Here is a 25,241-nt window from a genome sequence, read left to right as displayed (position 1 = left end):
TAACTTCTTCATGAAAACTAACTAATGAAATATACCCGTATTTGAACTCTGAAACTTATTCTTGCTTTTATTTAATGCCCATCTTTAGGATTTATGGTAAGCTTGGCTTTCTGAGAACCCTTCATTCTGTGACCTTAAGCAATACCATTCTTACCCAAGTAAGCAGAGGACTTTTGGATTTTCTCACCTGGGTAAAGGTGAAAGAATGTTGAATTCCCTGCCTGTTGAAGTATCTTGTGCAGTTGGGGTGCCAGTGAAAATTTGGAAAGGACTAGGGCTAGGAAGGAGGGGCAGATGGGCGCCCCGGACCCTGAGAGCTACAGTGTCCCCACCCTCTCCCCGTGCAGACTTCTCCATGATGACGCCCATCAATGACCTCCACACAGCCGACTCCTTGAACCTGGCCAAGGGGGAGCGGCTCATGCGGTGCAAGATCAGCAGTGTCTACCGACTTCTGGACCTCTATGGCTGGGCCCAGCTGAGCGACACCTACGTCACGGTGAGGAGAACGTCTTAGAGTGGGGTGGGGCACTGTGTGTGGCCCCCACAAAATCCAAAGGGAGAACTCCTGACTGTTGGCATGGACATGGCATTGCTGGTGGCCTTTGGCCAAAATGCTGAGCCCTTCCAAGGGTTCTAACCACTGTGGTCACCTGAAATAACCTGGCCAATGGACATGTCTCTGGATGAGGAGCTGGGAACTCCTGGATCCTATTTCTAGGGCTACCCTTAATCATCAAGGGATTCTTCTTGTAGCTCCATTTCTTTAGTTCCAAATAAAGACCAAGTTCTCTCCTGACTCGAGGTGGGGGGTGGGGAGATAAAGATTCTTGAGAGGAAGATTTGGGTATAGCAGATTCAGGGAAAGAGGGGATCCAAGCAGAATGTCATTGGAAATGACCCGCTCCCTTGTTGCCGCTGAGAACACGTGTCTTTCCTCCAGATGAGAGTCAGCAAGGAGCAGGACCACTTCCTCATTAGCCCTAAGGGAGTTTCCTGCAGTGAAGTCACAGCATCCAGCCTGGTGAGTACAGTCCAGCGTCTCACTGCTCATTCCTATTGAAATGACCGCTCCTACAGTGATAGGTCATCTCCACATTATCCACTGCTGTCCTGTCCCTTGTTGAGCTTACAATCTGGTGGGACAAGAAGACACATGGGCACCAAAACAAATGGAGTGCCCAGAGCATGATGCCACCACGAGACCAAATGTGAGGTGCAGGCAGCAAGTGCAGTAGGAGGAAGAGATTGGCCTTGTCCTCTGAGCCTGGGGTTGTACCACAAAGGCTGTGAATGGAAAGGCCTTTCTGCATGGGAGATACATTAGAATGGCAGCCAATGCTTTGTCCCAAAGCAATGTAAGACCTGGCTAGTGCTGGTGCCATTAGAGACAGTTTCTGGACCTCTTTCAGTTCTGCTCCTTTACGTATGGTAGGGAGAAACTTCCAGAAGCTGGTTTTAAGCAAGAAAGATTTCTGGGTGTGAGAGGGAAAGCAGTAGAAAGGACTGTCTTAGAAGCAGAAAAAGGCCCCATGTTTCTTAGATACGTGAGCGACCGCTGATGTACCAGCTGTTGCACCTGGGGGAGGAGCATGCCACTCAGATGCTGCCAGGCTTGAGACACTCCGATGTTGAGTCCAGGTCTCAGTTTAAAGAGCACAGACAAAGTCACAGAATTTCTGGGCAGGGCTGGGCCTCGAGGACTGCCAAGGTCACCTTACAGGCAGGAGAGAGCCCTGGTGCCCAGTGAGGGTAAGTGACTTGCGCAGAGCCACCCAAGGAGGCCATGGAAGGGTCAGACAGGGACCGTGAATACAAGGACAGCACGGGCTGTCTTTAAGGCATTCACGATCGAGTCAGGGGATGAGGGGAGGCAATCAGTGATTAAACTCCAACTGAAAAGCGCCCTGAGACGAAGGAAGCTTGGGGAGCCTCGGGAAGAGGCACCAGGCTCACTGGGTGCTGTAGGAGGTAGAGGTGGCAAAAAAAGGAAATTCTGGGTTGAAATGATGATGGAGTTCTCAGGAGCTCACTATGGATAAGCAGATTCAGACCAGGGCAACAGGGAAGGACTGGGCAGAGGGGACCATGTCCTCAGCAGGAGGGCATCATGCACCAAGCCCAAATGCACACCACATCCCAGTGCACTTGGAGGACAGGTGAGTGGCTGAGTCTGGCTCCCATCGTTAATGTCTGGAGGTAAGGCAGGGAAGGTGATAGGGACCCGATGATAAATGGCACTGCAGGCCTCTTATGGCACTTCAGCTTTATTCTGCTGGCCATGCAGGACCTCTCAAGCATTGTCAGCAGGCGAGTGATGCAATCAGGTTTCCATTGTATAAATTGCCCTCTGACAACTGTGTGGAGGCAAACGGACATCATGACAACCCCCAGTGAGGGCTGTGACAATCAGCCAGGGAGGAAATTTTGGTCCAGCAGCCTTAGTGGGCCTGGCAAACAGCTGGATTGGGGGTGTGGGACTGAGTTTGAGCTGGTGGCATGTTCAGGAAAGAAGTCAGTTGGCATTTGGTTATCCCAGCTCAGAAGAACTATGGCCTAGAGACACAGGTTTGAGAGTCATGGGCATGAGATGGTCAGGGTGAGTGTGTAGACTTAGTGCTGTTGTGTATGGTTGTACAGCTCATGCACTGCACAAGAGAGCGTGGCTGGTGAGAGAGGGGAAGGGTGAAAACCAGCCTGTGCTCCACTGGGCTTGTGTTTCAAATTTGCTCAATGGAAAGCCATCCACACACAAGACCTGTGCCCCCGGTGCTGTCCTCAAGAGGGGGCTGTTCTCATTTGGACAAAGGCACTATATGGGATAGTGGCTATTGTATTAGGCTGTAGATTCTTTTCTTTTAAATCCTCACCTGAGGATATGGTTTTATTGAGGTTAGAGAGAGAGAAAAACATTAATTGGTTGTCTCTCATACATGCCCCAATCAGGGATCAAAGCTACAACCTAGGTATGTGCCCTGACTGGGAATCGAACCCACAATCTTTTGGTGTATGGGATGACGCTCCAATCAACTGAGCCACCTGGCCAAGGAAAGGCTATAGAGATTCTTAAAGTGACAACAGATCACACATCCAAGGCGGATATAAGGATTGAGATCAGAGGGAACTCTGAGCAGGCCACACCTCTGAGGAAATGGGGGAGCTAGCTGAAGGGAGGTACCTGAGATGGGAGTGTGGCTGCCACTTCCAGCGGCCAGCCGCTCTGAAGTCATGTTCATTCTGTAGAACTCACTTAAATAGAATTTTGCAAGAGGGGATTGTTGAACATCCTCCTGATGGTTCTGCTTAAACAAATGATGTCAATAGCCTGTCCCTTCCTTTGGTACCACCTTGTCTGCTGGGCCTTCTGGAATGGGGAAGGTGGGAAGTTTGTGGAACTGCCCAGTGTGCTGCATTCAGAATGTCATGGTGGTACAATTTCAAGGGCCAACGCTGTCGTGATTTTTAGAAACTAAACTCTAGCTTGTTAATAATGCCAGGCACACCTGTTGTCGATGAGTTAGGCCAGTGGTCGGCAAACTCATTAGTCAACAGAGCCAAATATCAACAGTACAAAGATTGAAATTCCTTTTGAGAGCCAAATTTTTTAAAACTTAAACTTCTTCTAACGCCACTTCTTCAAAATAGACTCGCCCAGGCCGTGGTATTTTGTGGAAGAGCCTCACTCAAGGGGCCAAAGAGCCGCATGTAGCTCTCGAGCCGCGGTTTGCCGACCACTGAGTTAGGCTATACCAGCTGCAGGGAGATTGCACCCTGGGGACCTGGGGGCGTGTTCAGTAAGAGGGTGTTAGGAAGGGACTCATTTCAGGATTTGGGTTTGTGTTGGGTGGTTTGGGGAGTGTTCTGAGAAGGAGGTGTTGCCTTAGCTAGTATACTGTCTGATGCAGGGGCGAGTCTGTGAGGCAGGGAAGGGGCGGGGGGTGATAGGAGGAATGAAGGAGGCTGAAGCTGCTATTGGTAAAGAAGCGCCAGGGTCTCCAGGAGGGAGGTGTCAGTCATTTTTGTGCTTCTGCGGTGTTGTTTTCGTCTGTGCTTAGACAGGAATAAGGAGCAGTCTTTTGTCTTGCTGTGTCACAGTCAAAAGTGACCTTCTCTGATGGTGATGTTCTGTGAGATTGTTTAGGTTAAGCAGGGGACACCACAGCCTAATTGTGTGCCAGGCCAGCCAGAGCCATCAGCAGTTGTGCACGTGTGTGTGTGCGCACACACACACACACACACACACACACACACACTCACACATGAGCCAGTGATTTTGAACCATGACACCTACTAGCCCCTTGGAATTAAAAGCAGATTATAAAGCTAATGACTAGTTTCTACTTGTCCTTTAAGACCTAGCTTTTGGGTGATTGGTAAATGGTTGTTTATTATTCTACTAGAGGCCCGATGCACAAAATTCATGCAAGAGTAGGCCTTCACAGCCCTGGCTTCGTCTGGAAGGTGGTCTGGATGGTTGTTCTGTAGTTTGACCATTCGGTCGATTTGCATATTACACTTTTATTATTATAGATTATCTTTATCTTTGTATGTGATTTTTTTTAATTCAAAAGAAAAATTAAGCAAAAAAATACAGATGTATTATAGAATTATACATCTGAACCTATACAATTTTATTAACCAATGTCACCCCAATAAATTCAATAAAAATTTTTAAATTTTTTCAAAAGAAAAGGTGCAGCTGAGATGTTACTCTCCTGGGAAGGCTTTTCTGATTCCCCCATTCTGCCAGGATCAACGATTCCTCCATCTGCTTTTAGAGAATTCTCTGGATGACTCTGGTCCAGCACCTTGCTACTCAAAGTGTGGCCTGCGGACCAGCAGCCCGAGTGTCACTTGGTCGCTTGTTAAAGGAGGCTCTCATCCCCATCCTGGGCCTGCGGAGTCAGAATCTGCATTTTGACAGGATCTCTGGCTGATTCTGGCACACAGTAAAGTTTGAGAAACTCTGCTGTAGTGTTTTTTATGCTGAATTATAGCCCTCGTGTTCCCCGTTAGCCTGGGCAGTCACTGGGGCCAGGAGCTGGGTCTCTCCCCCACCACCAAGCACAGCATTGCTCAGGTGTGGCGGATGGATGAACAGGAGTGGGTAGCCATGTGCTGGCTTATCTCTGGGGGGGGGGGGGGGCAGTGAGGGGCCTCTGCCTGTCCTGTGGCTGTGAAGTCTCTCTTCTCTCCTGGCCCAGATCAAGGTGAACATCCTGGGCGAGGTGGTGGAGAAGGGCAGCAGCTGCTTCCCGGTGGACACCACGGGCTTCTGTCTGCACTCGGCCATCTACGCAGCCAGACCCGACGTGCGCTGCATCATCCACCTGCACACGCCGGCCACAGCCGCGGTGAGTGTCGGCTCTCCAGCCAGCATTTCGCTCCTTGAGGCTGGCAGCAGACCCATGGGACCTGCTTCTCTGAGATGCCCCCTGAGTTAAGACACAAGACCCCCCAAGCTACTAACAATCCCATCATTTAATCTGGAGAGATGTCCTGGGACTCACACCAAAGTGAGGACAAGGACCACCCAGTGTGGGGTTTCCTAATCCTCTCCACCTTTCCAACGACAGAAGTCTTGGTTTGGGGAAAGAAGGTTAAGACGTGTGATGTCTGCCCTACTGCACCCCCCACCCTGCCACTTACGCAAACTGGCACCACACACCAGGTGATGCCACCTCTTCAGTCTCTCTATTCAGGGCAGTCCTGTTGGCCTGCCCCCCCACTCCTTTTCCCCAGCCCAGGCTCTGGTGAGGAGAGATCTCAATAGAAGATAAGATATTGGGAGCGTGGACTTGCCCACTGTTCATAGCCTGGGTGGGCTGAGATCTGGGGATGGGGGCAAGGAAAATGGGAGAGAGTAGAATAAAGACACTTCCCCTGCCCCCTCCCCGCCCCCCCCCCCCCCTGCCCAAGGGTCAGGTTGTTCCCTCAGGGTCTCTGGGTAATTTCTCCACATATGCCCAAGACACTGCAATGTTGCTTGGAAAGACAGCAGGCCAGCAGTTCTGATTGTCTCAACCTTTACCCCATCGTGCCCGGCCCCCAGGCCTCATACCTACAGGGCAGAGCAGGCTTGTTACTGGCCTGTGGTTTTGGTTTTGGGTTTTCTCAGCAAAACCCATTCATTATGAGCAGAGGCCTTCCGGAATTTGGACCAAGACTGGATGATGTGTTTGTGCCAAGTGTGCCAAGCCTGGGCTTCCTCCTGGGGCAAAACGAGTGAAGGAGGCCAAGAGGCTCTTCCAAACCTCTTGCTTTTAATAAAAGGCAGAGCGTGGGGCATGGGGTTGCAATAGGGTTTTAACCCTGTCCCCTGGCACTCTTGCTGCCTCGTTGCTAGTAAAATGCGGCTTTACAATGGGCATCCCTGTTAGTGAGTTGTGGCTGTTTCTGCACTGACCTCAAGGCTGAGGGTCTCCAACAACCCACCCCAGGGGACCCTGGGCCCTGCTTTACCCCAGCCTGCTGCCAACTCCACCCCGCCCCCCACCCCTGCCTCTTCCCAGAGTCCTTGGACAAGAGCAATGCAGGGGGGTTGGCAGCGGTAATAGCTCTCTCGAGTGCATTCTTTGCAGCAGTTTTAGAAGGTGATATATTGATGTGTTTGCTGTGAAAATTGTGATGGAAGGATGTTAGAGGAAGCAGCCAGAAAGCAAGACCCCAGCCAGGTGGAGAGTCAAAGGCTCTCCACATCCATCCCCAGAGCAGAGTTGACTGTGCCACTCTGAGGGAAGGCGCTGGGGGAGCTACAGGCGCTAACCTTGTGTTGTCTCACTGAAGGTGTCAGCCATGAAGTGGGGCCTCCTGCCTGTCTCCCACAATGCCCTGCTGGTGGGGGACATGGCCTATTATGACTTCAATGGTGAAATGGAGCAGGAAGCGGATCGGATCAACCTGCAGAAGTGCCTTGGACCCACCTGCAAGGTTTGGCTCAGTGGTTCCGGGAAGATGTTTCAGGGGGAGATTAGCAAAAGCTGATGTTACAAGTGACACATGTTTACTGGATGATGTTTACAAATTATACATAAAAAATGAAATAAAATTCTCTCTATTGCACTACCCTGAGAATTTGGTACACTCCCCAATTATGGTCACATATATTTACAAAACTAGGATCATAAAATATATCCTCCTTTTTTCCCCCCTTAGCAATATATAGTAAACACCTTTGTATCCTATTACCTATTTTCTACATCACTATTTTAAATGATTAGAATATATTGCATTGAATGAATGACTGTGCCACCATTTACCTGAACAGTCCTTTATGATTGAACATTGGAAGGGTTTTTTTTTTCCTCTGAATTTTCTCTTGATATAAACAACACTGTTCTGAACATCCTTTCCCCTCTATCTTTGTATATTATTTCCTTAGGGTAAATTTCTACATATGCACCTTTTAAAATTCCCAAATCACGTTGGCCAAATTGTTCTGTTCGCCCTACAGTGTCTAGTATATGAGAATGCTGCTTCTCTGTGGTCTCCCCAGACTTGACTATTATCACATTTTTTTCTAACTTGATAGAGAAAAACAGGATCTCATTATTGTTTGGTTGAAGTCTAAAGACCTATTTTATAACAGTACATATTTGGGGTGGTCAGCTTAGTATAGGAAGTTTAGGAGCTGAACTTGGGTTGTTGACGCCTGCTCCCATCCTCAAAAGGCATTCACTGTCATTTCCCATCTGAGAGTCCCCGTCTTCCCGTCTCTGACGCAGAGGAGAAAGCCCTGCCACTCTTTCTTGACATTCTCTAAAGCCTCATGAGCAGCGCTCGGGGAGGGATGAGATGCTCACCCCCATGAACTGCTACAAGAGTGTGAATGATGGGCATTTGTTCTCTGCAGCATCTTTTGTGGGCCAGAGCCATCATCTCTTTCCATTTCTCTGGCACTTGAGAGGGAAACCTCCAGCTGTTTTCAGAAGAGAGGATGTGATGATCAGGCCTCAGCCCAGGTCTGCAGGGACAGATCTGATACGTGGGTCTGTGCCCCAGCTCCCAGAAGGTCATCAGCTAGTTGCAGAGAGTTCTCAAGCATAATGCCAACCAAGAAGAATTTTTGGCACCTGGACCTTGGACAGTCAAGCTCTTGGGATAAATTTACTTCAGGGTTTTCCCCTCCTTTTATCTGCCTGCCCCCAGCTGAGTCAGAAACATCGCACCAACAGTGAGAAGGCCTGGGTTCTAGCTCCAATTCTGCCCCTAACTAGCTGGGAAACTTTTCATTTCTTTAGGCTTCTATTTCCTCTCTCATAAAGCCAGTGGGTTAGATTAGATGAATACCATGGCCTCATTTATAGAACTGTAGGACCTTAGAGCTGCTCAGGTCTCACTGAGTTTATGGAGAGGAAAGCCAATGTCCAGAGAGGTCACGTGACTGGCCATCAGGGACTCAGGTTCACCACTTGTTTCTGCAGAGCTACCGCTTAGAGAGCCACCCCCTTGGGTTTTGACTCCCAGGTTGACTAACTCACAGGGCAAGAAATTGCTTTTGAGGTTGGATCCTCATATTGGACATCAAATAATTTCATTTACTTTAACACAAACACTAGTTCTTAGACTTTTAAGCTCTCCAAGGCCTAAAACCCCAAAGATTGTGCCCAAAGAAATCGACCAAATTACTTAGTCTCAGTATTAAAAAACATCTGTTTCTTAGGGTGACTGTTTAGGGTTAAAATCACCAGTGATTTTACATTTGGATGTTTGTGTAGGGAGAAGGAACAAGGAATTGCAGCCGTGTGTGCTCCGGGATTGGATATGGAAATTGATCTGAATAAAATGAAACTCTCTCCCTCTTAACTAGAAGGCTTAAAGTTTTAATTGGCAATTTGCTCCTCTACAGATCCTGGTGCTAAGAAACCATGGCGTGGTTGCTCTCGGTGACACTGTGGAGGAGGCGTTTTACAAGATCTTCCACCTGCAGGCTGCATGTGAGATACAGGTGAGCAAGTCCTCTGGGGACTCTGGGGAGCGACTCTGACAGTGGGCAAAGGCCACCCCTCACCCCCGCCATTAGCTGTGATTCAGGGAGGTTTGTGAGCCTAGCCATCTAAAAGCCTGGCCCTTTTCTTTGCTTTGGCACCACCTTATTCGTCTAAAGTTTCACACTTAGAAGCAATTTTGTAGCTTTAAAAAAATGTATCACCATTGTCTAACAACCAACACCCAACTTTTGGGGGTCATTGTCCAGAATGGGGAGCTGCCTGGGCTCATGAGTGGGACAGCAGGAGAAACCATAATAGGACAGATAAAAGTTCTTACCATGCTCATATATTGCCTAGGCTAGGGTATACCTGTTACATCTGGCTATGCCCAGTAGACAACACACATGTAGGTTTTCTTTTCTCCTCTTCTCTTCTCTTCTCTTCTCTTCTCTTCTCTTCTCTTCTCTTCTCTTCTCTTCTCTTCTCTTCTCTTCTTTTTTTCTCTTTCCTTGTTCCCTCCCTCCCTCCTTCCTTTTGAGGGGGCTAGTTTGCAAAGACTATGAACATAGTCTTTTCCAGAAAGAGAAGTGGAGTATAGGACAAGGTGGAATGTTGACATGGCAGGCTAAACACCAGAGAACCCCTAAAGGGACGTGCAGGGAGCCCATCATGAAGTTCTTCTAACCAGTGAGAGATGAGTTGGAGGGGGGCTGGTTGTCAGTGGTTATGGGACCCCTAGAGGAGTTGGTTAAAAAGCAGTAGGAAAACAGACACACTTCCTATGGCTTTATCAGATAGGTGGTGCTGGATAAGCAACTCCTCGCCACACACTCCTTTCAGTGTGGTAAGATGTGAGGGGTGTGTAGGGGACTTTGCACAGCTAACTGGGATCCATCCTCCCCAGCTCTGAGCTGTGTGCCCTTGGGTTGGGGATTCGCCCTCTGTGAGCCTCTGTTTCCTCAACTGCAGGTGTGGGGCCATAGAGGCCTTGTGAGGACAGCCTTTCAGACAAAGGAGAGGTGTTGCTGGTGGCATTTGGGGGACTCTATTGACAGCAGAGGAGTCTTGCCGCTCCAGGATGAGTCAGTTCTCCGTAGGGCCCTTTTGGTGTCCTGTCTGCCCTCTCCTGGCTGGTCTGGGCAGAGCAGCGCCCGGGGAAGAAGGCCTGCCTTTCTCTTGGGAGTTTCAGGGAAGGGGATTATTCCAGAGGCATCGCCAGTGAAAGGAACAAGTGCTTCCTTTCTCAGTGGTTTGTAAAGGAATATGTTGAGAGGATAGTTGTTAAGACAGTGATGAAGAGGTGTTAGAGGAGGTGGTATGAGATTAACACCCCCCCCCCAAAAAAAAAAAAAGAACAAAACCCAACAGTGGTCAGAACAGGAGAAGGTGGAATAGGGCCAAAGCAGTGCTTTCTGATGTGGTGGTCCCCCTGCCCCCTAACTGGACACACAGGCCCTGAGCTCTGAACCTTGACAGGTGCAGGAACCCAGCAGAGCCTCTGATATGCCCACTTTCCCTACTCCACACCCGAGCTCATTAAGAGTTCTCTACCTTCCTTCTGAAGAAGAGGCTGCCATGAGGAACAGTTCTTATCTCTTTGCAAAGACAGCAGCCCTAAGAATGAATGGAGAGAGATGTTCATGTTAACCACCCCCTCCCCCCATGGTGAAGGGTATCTCTTCCAGGCTCCAGGCCCTCAGAAATGGGCACTGTGCAACTTAGCCAAAGGCAGGATGGCACTGTTGGCAGCTCACTAGCTGCTTCTCTTGGCTCTGCCAGCTGTCACTTTCTTTTCAGTCAAGACTGGTTTGATGTGACCTTGTTTACGTGCACCAGGCGATGAAGGCAGATAACCTTGGAAAAGCTCCAGTGGCTTCTTTTAACTGGGGGGACAGGGAGGCTTCTAGGGGGAGAAATGAGCTGGAAAGTGCGGAAGGGAGCCCAGCGAGGTTAGCCCAGAGGTTTAGGCATGGAGATCCCGGGTACGGGCAATTTGCAGATGCTGTTGGGATCCCAGCATCTGGCCGGGTCATTTCTGGTTGAACAGCCAGCATGGAAACTCTTTCCATTGTGGGTCTAGTTTTCTCCCTCAGTGACTTTGGCAAACAAGCAACTGTGATTGTGGTCATTTTAGTGGTTCAAGACTCAGAGCCTATTTTGTTCTATTGGGACAGTATTCTCTTTGCTCCCCGTTAGTTTGAGGTTCCAGGAAACTGGGTCATCCCCAGCTGAGAGAGGCAGCTCCCTCCTCTGCTTACAGGCAGTGGGGAGAAGCTCAGGCAGTTCTCCATCTGCTACCCATCACCATGGAAACCAATGGAGGATGAGAGAGGTGGGAGGAGGCAGCTCTTGCAAGGATGTGGGCAGTTCTCTTTTCCTCCATGAACGACAAGTACCCAGGGGATATTGCTTCTCAACCTTCCATGTTAAAACCTCCTACTTTATTTGTCACAAATACTTACATTGCATTCCATATGTACCAGGTGTTATTCTAAGTGCTTTACAAATATTACCTTCAATCAACCTCATGAGATAGGTAGTACTGTTTGCATTTTATAGATGAAAAAACGGAGGCACAGAGAGGGCAAATCACTGCCCACAGTTACACAGTAAGTAAGTGGCAGAGCCAGGATTCAAACCCAGGCAGCCTGGGGTCTGAGTCTGTGTTTTTAAACACTCTCCTGCCTTGCACTGCCTCTCGGGGCAGTAAGAGTTGGTGGGAAAGGTCGGCTGACAGGACCTCTCTTCAGGGAGCTGGCACCTGGGCAAGATGGGGTCCAGGAGGAACCAGGTAAATTGATCAGCCAGATGGAATGCACCACCTGTGAGAGCTCGTTCCATGTGCTGAGCCTTGAGTGCTGGGCGTGAGGGACTTCAGAATTAGCAAACATGGCAGCAGAGGGCGGAACTGGGACTAGTAGATTTCAGCTCACTGTAACCTATGTCAACTCACTGCGACCCTCTAACACTTGGACAGTTTGGACAGTAATAGGTGCCTCCCAAGCATGGAGCTGGCCACCTTCTCGGGAAATCAGACAGTGACTTACTGTTGATGGGAGGATGGAATAAATGACCTGTTAGGTCTCTATCTTCCCAGGGTTAAAAATAGAGCCTTCCGTTGGACACACGTCTTGAATAAAAAGGGCGTGGAAAATTAATGGCATCTCCTTGGGAAGGTGGCCTGGTTGACTGCCAAGAAATCTCATTTGTTACACTGGTGAATTTAACACTCCAGGGCATGTCTGGATCCTCATGGGATCATAGACCTGTGTTCATCAGCAAGCTGTTTCCTTTCATTTTCAGTAAAAAAATACAACTGTCACCAAAACTGAAACTCTGAAGGCTTATATAGTAGGAGCTGCGCCTCTGTTATAAGCAGGCTTACACGGAATAGCAAATATTAATTAGAATGCTAGTGTATTGATACACAGCACAAAACTCCTGGCTCGGCTACTTTCTGTAGCTGAACTTGCCCAGGAAGCCAAATCATAACCAATTATATCCAAGTGGCAGATATGAGGAGTAAACAGAATGTACTATTAGATGAGCATGGACTTAGAAATAAGGGAATTAGTTAGATTGATAATGTGTTTTAGGATCATCCTAAAATCGCCTGCTGTATACACACACCTCTTGCCCTGATACTCAAAGTCTGCTGCCTGTGACCACCTGTATCATCCCCTCCCCACGGAGCCTTGACAGTGGAACAAACACTCTGAGTCCGGTGAAAGCTGCATCCCCCTACACAGCGCCCGGCTGTGCACCATCAGCATTCCCTCGTCTCCTCTGGGTTTCCTTGACTGGCTGATCCCCTCATGGATGACACATTCTTCCTTTGCCCGGTTAATTCAGTCCATCAAGCTGCACTCATACTTCATGGCCTGGAAGCCAGCCTATTTCTCTCAAGTGACTTTATTTTTTTATGGAAGATATTTCAAATGCTCAGAAAAATGCAGAGAATGATATAATAGCATATACCTGCTATCCACCACTCAGATTTACAAATATTAACAGGCTTTTTGCTTCAGATCTTTTCCTCTTAAGGTAGGGTAAAGTAAAATATTACAGACAAGACTTTGTCATCGTTAGAGCCCTTTTTAATCCCGTGCTCCCACTTTCCCCAGAAATCATCACAGTCTGAAGTTGGTCTGTCACCCAGGTCACAGTCTGAAGTTGGTCTGTAACCCAGGTCACTCCCAAGTTTTCTATACTGTTTTATACTTAAGGTTTAGCACTTGCTATGTCCTCTATAATCTCTAAGAAGTGGCATTAAGAAAGGAACTTCTAATAGCTCTTTCCTTGGAATGGGTGCATGCCCAACAAATTTGGGGTGGCTTTTCCTCTGGGAGGAAAAAACCAAATACAGCTCAGCTTTCCAGCCCATTTCTGTTCCTGATCTTCCCTTATCCCCACTCTCCGTTACACACATGAGCTTAGGTAAGTGCGCAGCGGTGTGTGTGTGTGTGTGTGTGTGTGTGTACACATGTGCGTGCACACACACGATTGAGGGCCCTCTGCTCTTTGCCTCAGGTGTCCGCTCTGTCCAGCGCCGGGGGCGTGGAGAACCTCATCCTCCTGGAGCAGGAGAAACACCGCCCCCATGAGGTGGGCTCTGTGCAGTGGGCGGGGAGCACCTTCGGGCCCATGCAGAAGAGCCGGCTGGGGGAACATGAGTTCGAGGCCCTCATGAGGATGCTGGACAACTTGGTGAGTCTCCTGCCATGGTCCTCTGAGGCCAGTCTGTTGAGGCTTAGCCCCAGGACCAGTGAAGATCTATCATTTATTTTTGGTTAGAAGGCTTCCATAGGGAAAAGAGGTCACTTTTCCGAATTAACCAATAAACTCAGTATAATTCCTTTAAGAACAGGGAATTTAGCAAAATGGTCTTCCAGGTGAAATTCAGAATGTCTAGGAAAATCCTATAAAAAAAGAAATTAGGGATACTCGTCCCACCACATGGTAACGTGTAACTAAACAGAGAAGCAGTAGTGCAGAATGGCCAGGCAAGTCAGTGCGGCAGCTTCGAGAATCCAGAAGTAGATCCCAAGCTTACGAGCATTTAACACAGGGCAAACAGGTATCTCATCAAGCAGAGGGAAAACCTAGACTGCTAGCCACTTGGAGGAGAAAACTTAGGTGGATTGCTATCACCTTCCTTTCAACAAGACAAATCCCCGATTTATCAAAAATTAAAACCTAAAAAACTCCTACAGGTATTAAAAAACAGATTAATATTCATGATGCTCTTGTACTGAGCAGACTTTGTCAAGCATGGCAGGAAAGTCTGAAGTCATGATGACAAGTACTGACTGTTAGGATTATATTACAATTCAAAATTTGCGGTTTTTAAACCACTCCTCCCACCATAAGCAGAGCTACAAGACAAACTACGGGGGTAAATATCTGCAACACCGGTGATAGTTGATGCACTGTAAAGAGTTAGTACAAATCAGTGTGAAAAAGAAAAAACATCTCAGCAGAAAAATGAAGCAAGAACACAAACAATTTACAAAGGAAGAGATCCGAGTGGCCATTAAATGTAATTTAAAACATCCGGTTTTACTAGTAATCCAAAAAAGAGCAAAACAGAGTTAGAGAAGACAGACAGAGCTAAGAACTGCTCCGTCGGCCGCCAAGGTTCCCAGGGTGTTCGTTCTCACTGAGCGGCACTCGGTTCCGCCTCCGTGGGACGTGGTCTTGCTTGGGAGACAGGAATGTCCTGTAGTCAGATTTTGGGGTTCTAAGAGGGAAATAGTTCAGGAGCCTTAGAGTTGAGGAAGGGAGGGCTGGCTATCAGAATCTGCTGGGAAACTTAAAAATCCTGTAGCCCAGATGGTACCACATCCAACGAAACGGGCAGGGCTGAGGTGGGCCCAGCATCCGCATTTTTAAAGCTCCCACGTGGTTCCAATGTGCAGCCAGGCTTGGGACCCACTGCAGCCGCCACAGAGTTGGAGCTGTGTTTAGGTAAGGAGTCCTGTCACGCTCAGAAGCTTCCAGGAGTTTTCTCAGCCCTGATCAGAGGACGACTCATTGGGGTGGAGGAAGGGAGAGGTTGGGGCACCAAGAAAGGGCCAATTCCGAGACCCACCAGAGAAGCAGCAAGGTCCAGGCTGTGCTGTGGAGATTTAGGTTTAAACCCGGTCTTTAGATAGAAGGGGGTGATGTGCCTTGGGGGAGGGGGTGTGGGAAGGCACGCAGGTGCATTCAGACCATTTTCCCCACATGAAGTGGTTCTCTTTTTGTCCCTTTTAGGGCTACAGAACAGGCTACACATACCGCCACCCCTTTGTTCAAGAGAAAACCAAACACAAAAGTGAGGTGGAGATTCCGGCGACCGTCACAGCCTTCGTGTTCGAGGAGGACGGCACCCCGGTGCCCGCCCTGCGGCAGCACGCCCAGAAGCAGCAAAAGGAGAAGACCCGCTGGCTCAACACGCCCAACACCTACCTGCGGGTCAACGTGGCTGACGAGGTCCAGAGGAGCATGGGCAGCCCCCGGCCCAAGACCACAGTAAGGCGGGCAGAGGGAGGCCCCGCGGGGGGAGACGGGGGCGGGGGGGGAGAGTGCCTGGTTACGATTATGGGCTGTGCAGCTTTAAAGTAGGGGAACAGAACAGGTCTCCCCTGGGCATGTGTTAGTACAAGCCCCCCTTAGGGTTTCCTATCTGGAGCAGTTGTTCGTGCCCACGGAGCCTCTGATCACCTGTTTCTTGCACCTCTGCACTGAGTTTTGGGGTCCAGAGGATGGCTGGACCAGGTCATCCCCAGCAGTACAAAAGCGAGGAGCAATTAATTTTTGCTTCTTGCTCCCACATCAAGAAGGGAATTCTGGGAAGTTCAAGGATGTGTATCCAACATTTGAAGTGCACATCTGATGCAACCCCAGTAGGTGGGTGGGATATTCATTTCTATTACGTTGTCCTCCCCACCACACACACATCCTCTTTTTCTTTCTTTCTTTTTTTAAATATATTTTATTGATTTTTTTTACAGAGAAGAAGGGAGAGGGAGAGAGAGTTAGAAACATCGATGAGAGAGAAACATCGATCAGCTGCCTCCTGCACGTCCCCTACTGGGGATGTGCCCGCAACCAAGGTACATGCCCTTGACTGGAATCGAACCTAGGACCCTTGAGTCCGCAGACCGACGCTCTATCCACTGAGCCAAACCGGTCAGGGCCACATCCTAACTCTTAATTTGATTTTTCATTAACATTAAAGTAGCTGGCAGCCAAATAGAATAGCTTTTCATTTAAAAAAAGAAAAAAAAGAAGAAGAAGCTCTGCAAACTAACATGGAGTCATCTAATATGTAAGCTCCAGTGGCCACCTGTCTGTCAGCACTGGTTACCAAGGGGCTGACCCCTACTCTTACGTGTTCTTTATGGCTCTTGACCTGGGGCCTTCTTTGCCCTCCTGCTCGGGGAGACAGTCGTCACAGAGGGGAGATAACATGTATGTATAGGCTTGCTGACCTTCCATGTAGGCCGGTGCATGGGGCGGACCCCTGGGGAGGACACGTGGGCCTTGTTCTTTGCTCACCCACCCGGCCTTGTGTGTGTTCAGTGGATGAAGGCTGACGAGGTGGAGAAATCCAGCAGTGGCATGCCAATACGGATCGAAAACCCAAACCAATTTGTGCCTCTCTATACCGACCCCCAAGAAGTGCTGGACATGCGGAACAAGGTAGGGTGCTAGCTAGCTGTCTCTCCATCCCTTCTCCCTCAAGAGTGGGGGTGGGGTGAGGATGCACCTGACTTACCAACACCCCTCATGCCCCTCACAGGGAAGAAACTGCTGTTCGTTGGCTCTGTCCCAGGCGCTGTGCCGAGTGCTGTACTTAGGTGGCCCTGCCGGACCCTCTTACAGGAGAGGTGCTTGCCTCAGGCATTAGAAGTGTCTAAGAGATCTGCCCACAAATTGAATTTTTATTAAGTTTATACTATTTATGCTGTCATCCTTTTGGCTAAGATTTCAAAATCCTTGGTATTTATTTCCCCACCTTTGCGTTACAGTTCACTTACACTCCTAATGGCACGTTAAGAACTGCAGCTGTGGCTGACCAGCTCCCACATCTGTGTATATGCTCCCACATCTGTGTTTCAGTGTGGGGGCGAGGCCTCTCAGCAGTGCTTATCTAAAATGCAGATTCCTGGGTCGCGCCCCCCCCCCCCCCCCGAAGAGATTCAGATCTTGTAGGTGTGGGCTGGCCCCAGCATTCTGCATTTGAAACAAATCCCTCAGGGGCTTCATAGGAATATTAAAATGTGAGAATCTCCCTCCAGAGTTGAGTATGGCTCCTTTTACCCTTCACCTCCTACAGTTACCCTCTCCGAGTCAGTGAGACGGGTGTTGTACCTAACCTGCTGAAACAGACAAGGAGACTGTGTCAGAGTGGACAGGCTGTGTTAGAAATAGGGGAGGCCGGCTCCCACACGGCTGGAGGACCCAACACCACTGGACACTGGACACAGTATGCCCTGGGGATGCCCCTCCCGAACTCCCCAGCCTGACTGCACACTGAGCTTCTCTCCCCCTCCCTCTCCACATAGATTCGAGAACAAAACCGACAAGATGTGAAGTCGGCAGGGCCCCAGTCCCAGCTCCTGGCGAGCGTCATCGCTGAGAAGAGCAGAAGCCCGGTACAGCAGAGGCAGCCCCTGTCTGGAGGGGAGACGAGTTTGCCTTCCGAGTCTTCGGTGCCTGGGGCTGGGCAGCAGGACCTCTGAGTCCTCATGCCCACTCCCCTGTGATCTTGGGTGCTGGTGCTTTTGCTGCAAAACAGATGCTGTGAGGACCAGGGACAGTGTCCGCCCCACCCTGTGGGCCTTGGGTGGGGCAGCACCTGCCCGGCCTGCTGACGTCCATGCTTCCCCCATGGAACTCCACTCTGCCCTCTATTAGTATCTTGCAAAGTGGGGATCACAGAAAGGTGGCTGGCAGCTCCCAGACCTGCCTGCCCTGAGCTTTTCTGGCCTCTGCATGGACACGGCATTGTGAGATTGTAGCTTTGGGACGATGCTCATATGCTCCCAGAGGGGAGGCGTGTATATACGGACCAGTGCTCCTTCGGAAGGGAGGGGGCAGATAGTTGCTCACAAACCCACATAGAGTGAGAAAGTATAAAGTCGTCGTTTCCATGCTTGAGGTAGAACAGTGTTTGTGTAGTGCTTAGCAAAAGGGGTGAAGGTCAGAATTCTGGCTCATGTTGGAAATCATTGCTGCTCATTGCAAACTAGCGGTGGGCACGGCATCTTCCTCAGCAGGAAGAAAGGGGGAAATACAGGAATCATTCCTCCCTGCTGAGCAAACAGGTGCGGCAATGATTTCTGATCAGGCTGCAGCCCATAAGGTGGGTGCCCCTTGGCAAAAATGTGAGTCTTGTGTCATCATAGCATCTCCACCCCCACTCCCCCCTCAACTCAGCCAAGATGAGGAACACCAAATGCGCCACAGGGTCGAGGATAGAAATACTGCATGACACTGCGGGGAGGTGAGAGTTTAAGACAATGAGCAAAATTGTGGAAAAACTCTGCCATTTATATTAAGTGCTCTCCATGAAGTCCCTCTTCTTGGAATCCTGTCCTGGCCTCTCTTTTGAACCCCACGATTCCATAAGATTGGCCAGGGCTGCCCTCTGTTGGAAGGAGCTCATGGGAAGGATGGCCTGAGGTGCGTGGTGCAGGCCAGCTGCTCAGGGCTCCCCTCCCCTGGGCTTTCCTTCCTTTGGCTCCTCCTTAGCGACACAGCATTGCGGTCACGAAGGCCAAGGTGAGGATGCTGGCTTAGGAAAAAGGAGCGTGGAGCCTGGACTTTAGTCCCTGTCCTGAGCTAGTGGGGTCAAAGGGTTCCTGAAGCTTACACAAGCTTACCCAGCTGGTGAGCTCCCCAGAGGTGGTGAAACAGTGCTTTTGCCAATGTCCCCACAGGGACCTCAGTACAGGCCGTGGAAGATGCGAGATTCAGGGCCTTGGTCCCCCTGTCATTTATGACTGTGTGCAAAACAGGACCATCACTTTGGACCGAGAACGCTGAAGCCGCTGTGTGTTTCACTGCTGTGTGCTGCAGCTTGTGCTGCTTTGCGGGAGGGAGGGGGGGGCGGAGGGGGGCGCGGGATGGTGGGAACAGCTGGCATGAAGCGGGTTGAGCCAAGCTTTGCTTGCTGGATTTGGCTGACTGACTTTGGGCCGCTGACTGTACTTGCATAGGGATGGCTTGCAAGCGTCCACAGGAACGATTGCAATAAAGGTGTGTCTTCCTTCTGCTTGGGAGCATCCTTTGATTTTATTTCCTGGGAAGCGGGTGGATCCCCTGCATTCATCTAGGCAGTGGCAAAGAATCTGGGTCCGGGGGTGAGGTAGCTGCAGGGAGGAGTGAACAAGTCCTATCCTGAGGCCCTGTGCTGTTTCCAAGGAGCTGCATGCCACGCTGTCCCTAGCCAGACCGCTGGCAGCCACATGAGTCTGAAAGGAAGCTCGGGCCCGGGCCCCGGCCCCGGCGTTCAGAGAGCAACACACACTCTGTGGTTAACTTTCAGTCTACAGACAGCCAGCTGATGGCCCAGGGCGACGCGGACACCAAAGATGAGTCAGAAGAGACGGTGCCCAACCCCTTCAGCCAACTCACTGACCAGGAGCTGGAGGAATACAAGAAAGAGGTGGAGAGGAAGAAACTAGAACTGGAAGGTAAAGAACCCAGTGCTTCAGGCTCCTCCAGGTGGAGGGGAGGGGAGAGCTTGGGGAAGCCCAGAGAGGGAGCAGAGCAACCGGCAGCCCTGGAACCCAGGCCTCCCCCCGCAGGGTCCCGGCTCAATCTAGCCTCTGGTTTCATTTTTAATCCTCACTTGTTTCTCTTTCTTCTCATCATATCCTCAACTCGATCTGCCCACCCAATCACCAAATAATATTTTTATTAGCATTACTATTAATCACAATAATGACCCTCATTGTTCAATGCCTAACAGTTACACGTTGTCCTCAGGACTTCATCTGATCCTCTCTGCTGGGTAGAGAGTTAATCCTTGCAGAATGCTTAGAATAGTGCCTGTGGATACGGCATAGGTCTGTAACCACCAGATAAATGTTAGCTATAATAGGTCATTATAACAGTGGCAATTGTCAGTTCTCTTTCAGATCAGGCATAAACTTTTTAGGCAATCAAAACTCTCCACTAGCTGACTTCTTTCTGTCTTTCTCTCACTCTTTTTTTTTTTTTTTTTTTTTTCAGAATCTTTAGTTAAGCCCAACTCTCTCTGTTGAATCACAGATAGATATTCATTCTTATGATAGTTTGTATGCCCTTGTTCATGACCTTGTCCCTTCCTGGCATGGCTGCCCTTCCAGGCCAGCCTGATCCAAAGTTATCTACAGTTCAGGCTCCATCTCAAACTCCCTCCTGCTAGGAAGCCTGCTCTGCCTCTCCCCACCCCCCAACACGGAGCTGTCCCTTCTCTTTGCTTCAGGGGCACTTGGGGGTCTGAGACCCAGAACTCAAGCCTTGGTTTTGTCCACCAGCTAGGCTTTCATTCCCTCAGGCAGGGTCTTCCTCCACCGTCCCCTCCCCACCCAGCGTCAGACATCTTCCCAGGCGCCAAGCAGGCACCAGAAAGACCTTGCTGGCTTGCTCAGCGTTCTAATGTGCCAACTGAAAGAGTAGGGGGAAAAATATGGTGCTTTCTATCCCTAGGCATTGTTTGCACTGAACTTTTAAATTCAATAAATAAAAATGAGCTACATGCCACCCAGTCATGGTGGGAACTCTCCGGCAGCTTGCTGTCTACGCTACGGGCAACATATTCAACAGGTGGATGTGCTTTGATGGAGGAACAGAACATGACTCTGACTCCCCCAAGATGTAGCAGAAATAACAAAAGGTTAGGAGAGCAGCGAACTCCAGCCGAGAGGAATGAGGACCAAGAAGAAGAAAGCAATTTTTTAAACATTCTCTCTCTCTCTCTCTCTCTCTCTCTCTCTCTCTCTCTCTCTCTCTCTCTCTTTCTCTCTCTCTCTCTCTCTCTCTCTCTCTCTCTCTCTCTCTCCATCTCTCCATCTCTCCATCTTTCCTCTGCTTGACCCCTATCCTGAGGTGGTTGTCTGTATTTTCAGGAGAGAAAGAAACCACTGCAGAGGAGCCGGGCTCACCTGTTAAGTCTGCACCTGCGTCTCCAGCACAGAGTCCAGTGAAGTCGGAGACAAAGAGCCCCGTGGTCTCTCCCTCCAAGTCTTTAGACGGTGAGTCAGCTGAGCAGCCAGGAGGGAGGGAGGTGCACCCACAGGCGGAGAAGGGGGTCTGCATGGAAGGCGGGGCAGGCGTGCACACTACAGGCACCTGCCTTTCCACAGGTGTTGCCCCCCCTCCCCGGAAAGCTTTTCCTTCTGCCATTTCTAGGGAGTCTGAAATAGGGGTTACTAATGGAAGCTTGTTCCATTCACAAGCTGTGACCATACAGCTTCCAGCCTAAGCAATGATGAGTAAGTTCAGGGCCGACGCAGAGCCTTCTCACTTCTAACTCAGACCGGGTTGGCGGATGGGCCTCTCTAGATGCACCAGCCCAGGGCTCAGGGATCTTGTGAAAATGAAGATCCCGGTGCAGCCAACCTGGGGTGGGCCCTGAGACGCTGCCTTTTCAAGGAGCTCCCAGGTGAGGCTGATGAGGTCATTTTCAACCTTGACCGCACTTAGGAATCACAGGGGTCCTGGGGAACTTGAACATTCCTGATGCCTGCCTGGGTCCCAGCCTAGGTTCTGAGTTAAATAGTTTGGGGGTGGGAAGGAGGGAAGCCTGGGATTTTAAGACCCCCCCCAGGTGAATCTAATGTGTAGCCCAGGTCGAGAACCACTTCACTAGCTACTAGTTCAGAGAAGTGAGTTCTAGGCCCAACGCCAATGCTAACTAACAATAATTCAACCACTCATTTTAGAAAATCAGATAATCTCTGTGCCTCAGTCTCCTTGTCTGTCAAATGGGGCTACTGTTTTCCTTTTTTAAGGTTCTTATATGTATAAGGGAAGTTGTGGACATGATTGACATGTAAGATTTAATTGTGGTTGTGATTAATAATATATATGACAGATAATAATAGTATTACAGTCCATACCACCTAGGTTATCTAAGTGTGTTTAATGAGCTCCCGGAATCACACCTGGGCATGAACACTCTTCCCTGAACCCCCAGAGTCCTCACCACAGAGGGCTGGACCTCCATGCAGGGAGTAGCAGCTTGGTGGCCAGCTGGAATCTGCTCCCTCCTGGATAGAATGTCCACATTATGGAAGCTGCTAGAATGCCCCAACCCCTTAGCACCCTCTCTAGGCAAATTGCTGCCCAAGTGTAGGCCCAGGGTTGCCAGAGGAAACCCATCTGCTTGAGGCCAGAGTCCCAAGTGGATGTCCCCCGACTGTTTGTGTTCGTTGTGTCTCATCGTGGTGTTGTCAACCTGTCTCCACAATGTCTTCCTTTCTCTTCCCATTTGTGCCTTCATCAAAGGAGTTTCCTCCGATTCTGAATACTTGTCTCTGTAGTAAGTATAGAGAGGCTGCTTACTAACTCACTCCACACTTGCAATGGGGGAGGGAGGACTTTTTCAAAAGAAATCTATCCCCCCTCCTTTTTTTTTTTTTTTGCAACTCACAACCCTGCCTTTGGGAGGTTTCCTGGCTATAAAATTCATGACCGATTTCACATGTCCTATGCATAAACAAGACTCCCCTGAACGATATACATACATAGGACACACATGCAAAAACACACACCGATACTTATACAGAGCATGCCACCCAGAAAAAAATAGCCCCCACAGTGAATGGGCAGTGGGGTCAGCTCCTGGCCATTCCATGTAGTAGACAGAGTGCTTTTGGCCCTCAGGAGTACATTTATATCCTGGTTCTGAATGCATGGCACCCCTAAGGAGCCATGGCCTCTTTTGGGTTATGGGCCAGAGTCTGCATGACTCTAGGGACCTTATAGGGATGCATAGAGCACCTGGCTTGACTTCTGTCTTCAGCATCCCTCAGGGCATGCCTACCTACTGTCTCTGTCTCTCCATGTGGTTGTAGGCCATATGTGTTTGTTTCCATCAGGATAGTCAGAATTTATACATGTTGGCTCTGGCCTCCCAACTTATAAAAGCAGATGCTGCTAGGCTTTTTCACGTCTTCAGCGAGAGGCTGGCTCAGTGGCACTTTCTCTGCATTCTGTTAGTTACTGCAAGCCACAGGGCCAGCCCAGATGTAGTGTGGGAAGGGACCACACTCAAGTGTGGGCTCTTAAAAAAAGATAAATGGCATGTAAGTGTAGAATTAATATATTGGCAGTAGGTTTAGAGGAGGGCAAGATCATTGTCAAATGTCAAGAGGGGCTTGAGCCTGACCTTGGGACGATGTATACTTGACTGGAGGACAGGAGTAGAGTGGGCTATCCAGGGGTTGTGGTTAGAAAGCTGGGGAAGTGAACATCCTGGGAGAGACACTGGAAGATCAAGAGACAATGAGTAGTTGGAAGCTGAGAGATGGTTAGAAATCAGGTGTGAGAGATGGAATGTCCAAACACGCTCAGGACCTCCCTATAGAAGCACCTCTTTCCCTCCTCCATCCTCTGCAAGCCTTTCAGCCCTTTGTCTCTGCATTCACAGGGGCCTGGATGTGGACCTTGGCTTCCAAGTTGAGTCTTATTCCAAATTACCCACTCTCTGGATCCCCCTTCCCCATCCCTGCTTCCTGGGGACACCATCCTTGGACTGAGCCTCCAGTTTTCAGCCTCTGCTGCACTCCACCCACCCTCACATCTGTCTCCTACTCCCAGAGCTCTAAGTGTCTCACCCAAGAGAGAAAGCCAGTGATTGTTGTTAGGGGATCTTAGAAGACAAGCTCCTATCTGCCCCTCCTTCTTGGGGCTCTTCCCAGCCTGGTCCTCAATTCACTGAAGACCAGTTGAGAGCTCTGTGTAGTTCCAGCCTTAACTCTTTGGAGATGTTAACAGAGGAGGAGTCTAGGCTCTCAGAGCTGGTCCTTGATACTTTCCAGGAGCCCAATAACTGTTTATTTCTGGAGCCCTGACCTGTTGCACCTTCTCTTGGCCAACCAAACTCTCCAATGGTCTCTGTCCCTTGTAGCTAAAGGACTGGGACCTCAGTTTGGAGTCTGGCTCCTCCAAGGCCCACTGTGCCTCCACTAGCCCCCCTTTCATTTACTAAACAATTGATAATGTGGGCGCTCTGAGATCCTGATGGGTGCACTTGGCGTGGCCTCATTTTCTGGATAGTGAGAAGTTTGAGTGCCACTCTCCTAACCCAAGACACAGACCAGGGGCTGAGGCTATAGATGAGGTGGACAGTAAGGTGGGTATGGGTGAAGGGCATGAATGAAGGGCACTGTTGGGGTGAGGATACCCATCCACTAGGGAAGGAAAGCACACATGGACAGGAAGTGGGAGTCCCTCTTATTCACAGTTATGTTCATGGAGCTGGAAGGCAAGTATCAAAGTCATCTGAGAGGGTCAGGCTTGAGAAACATGTCCTAATGGGTCATCAAAAAAAGTGGACTATAGCGAGAAACTGGATTGAAGTTGCAGAACCATGGGAGAACATGAGCCCAGGAGGAGGAGTGGGGGCAGGGAACTAGGTACAGGAGACAAAGGCCAGCACTCAGGGCTGTTTGTGCACATGGCTTGGTCCAAATCAGCTTAGAAGGCTCAGGCTGAACAGACAAGAAAGAAGATGAGGTACAGTGCTGGCTTGGTTAGAATAAAATCATTCACACCTTCATTTGTTAGCGCATGCATTTGACCATTCATGGGTTCCACATTTTTTGAGTACCTTCTATGAGCTAGTTACATAGATAATTTAGACACCACCTTGCCCTAATTTATTTCAGTTTTGAGGGGGAGATAGACATAAAAAAGGAAGTGTGGTTGTTTTACAGTGTCTATGATGGAAGTTTATATAGTGGGGGAAGAAAAGAGAAAGTGATCAGTTCTACTTGGAAGTATGGAGGGATCAGGAAAGACTTGAAGGAAAAGATAACACTCAAGTTGATTCATTGTATGGGGTGAAGGTTGGGGGAACAGGAGAGAGAAGGTCCTCATAGACAGAAGGAAACAAGGCCAGGGTGACAGAGAGAGGTCAAGGGACCAGAGATTGATAAGGCAGAATAACAGATAAAGTGAGGAAAGTGGATGGGGAGAAGGTTGTGTCTGCTGGTTTGCTGCCAGGTAACTTCTAAGAACTGCCTCTCTTTTAGTAGCAAAGACCTTGGCCATCAGCTCCCATTCCTACAGTCCAGCCCACTCTCAGTCATCATATAACTACCGAGTTCC

The 25,241-nt window shown here is 49.5% G+C and overlaps 1 protein-coding gene across 1 annotated transcript in view; it reads left to right on the top strand.

The window, feature by feature from the left end:
* The window catches only part of ADD2 (adducin 2), a 93,709-nt gene that overhangs the window by 67,299 nt on the left and 1,169 nt on the right, over positions 1–25,241 (top strand). Inside the window, exons 5-15 of the mRNA XM_054727965.1 lie at positions 348–499; positions 944–1,024; positions 5,205–5,354; positions 6,787–6,930; positions 8,849–8,947; positions 13,461–13,637; positions 15,186–15,443; positions 16,497–16,616; positions 17,483–17,572; positions 19,468–19,615; positions 21,035–21,160. Coding sequence (XP_054583940.1) covers positions 348–499; positions 944–1,024; positions 5,205–5,354; positions 6,787–6,930; positions 8,849–8,947; positions 13,461–13,637; positions 15,186–15,443; positions 16,497–16,616; positions 17,483–17,572; positions 19,468–19,615; positions 21,035–21,160 — 1,545 coding nt within the window. The remainder of the gene's footprint in view (positions 1–347; positions 500–943; positions 1,025–5,204; positions 5,355–6,786; positions 6,931–8,848; positions 8,948–13,460; positions 13,638–15,185; positions 15,444–16,496; positions 16,617–17,482; positions 17,573–19,467; positions 19,616–21,034; positions 21,161–25,241) is intronic.

This window comes from Eptesicus fuscus, chromosome 16, assembly GCF_027574615.1.
Source record: "Eptesicus fuscus isolate TK198812 chromosome 16, DD_ASM_mEF_20220401, whole genome shotgun sequence".
NCBI classification, from domain to species: Eukaryota; Metazoa; Chordata; class Mammalia; order Chiroptera; family Vespertilionidae; genus Eptesicus; species Eptesicus fuscus.
Note: the sequence above shows the minus strand (reverse complement) of the source record. Positions and strands in the feature narration are given on the sequence as shown.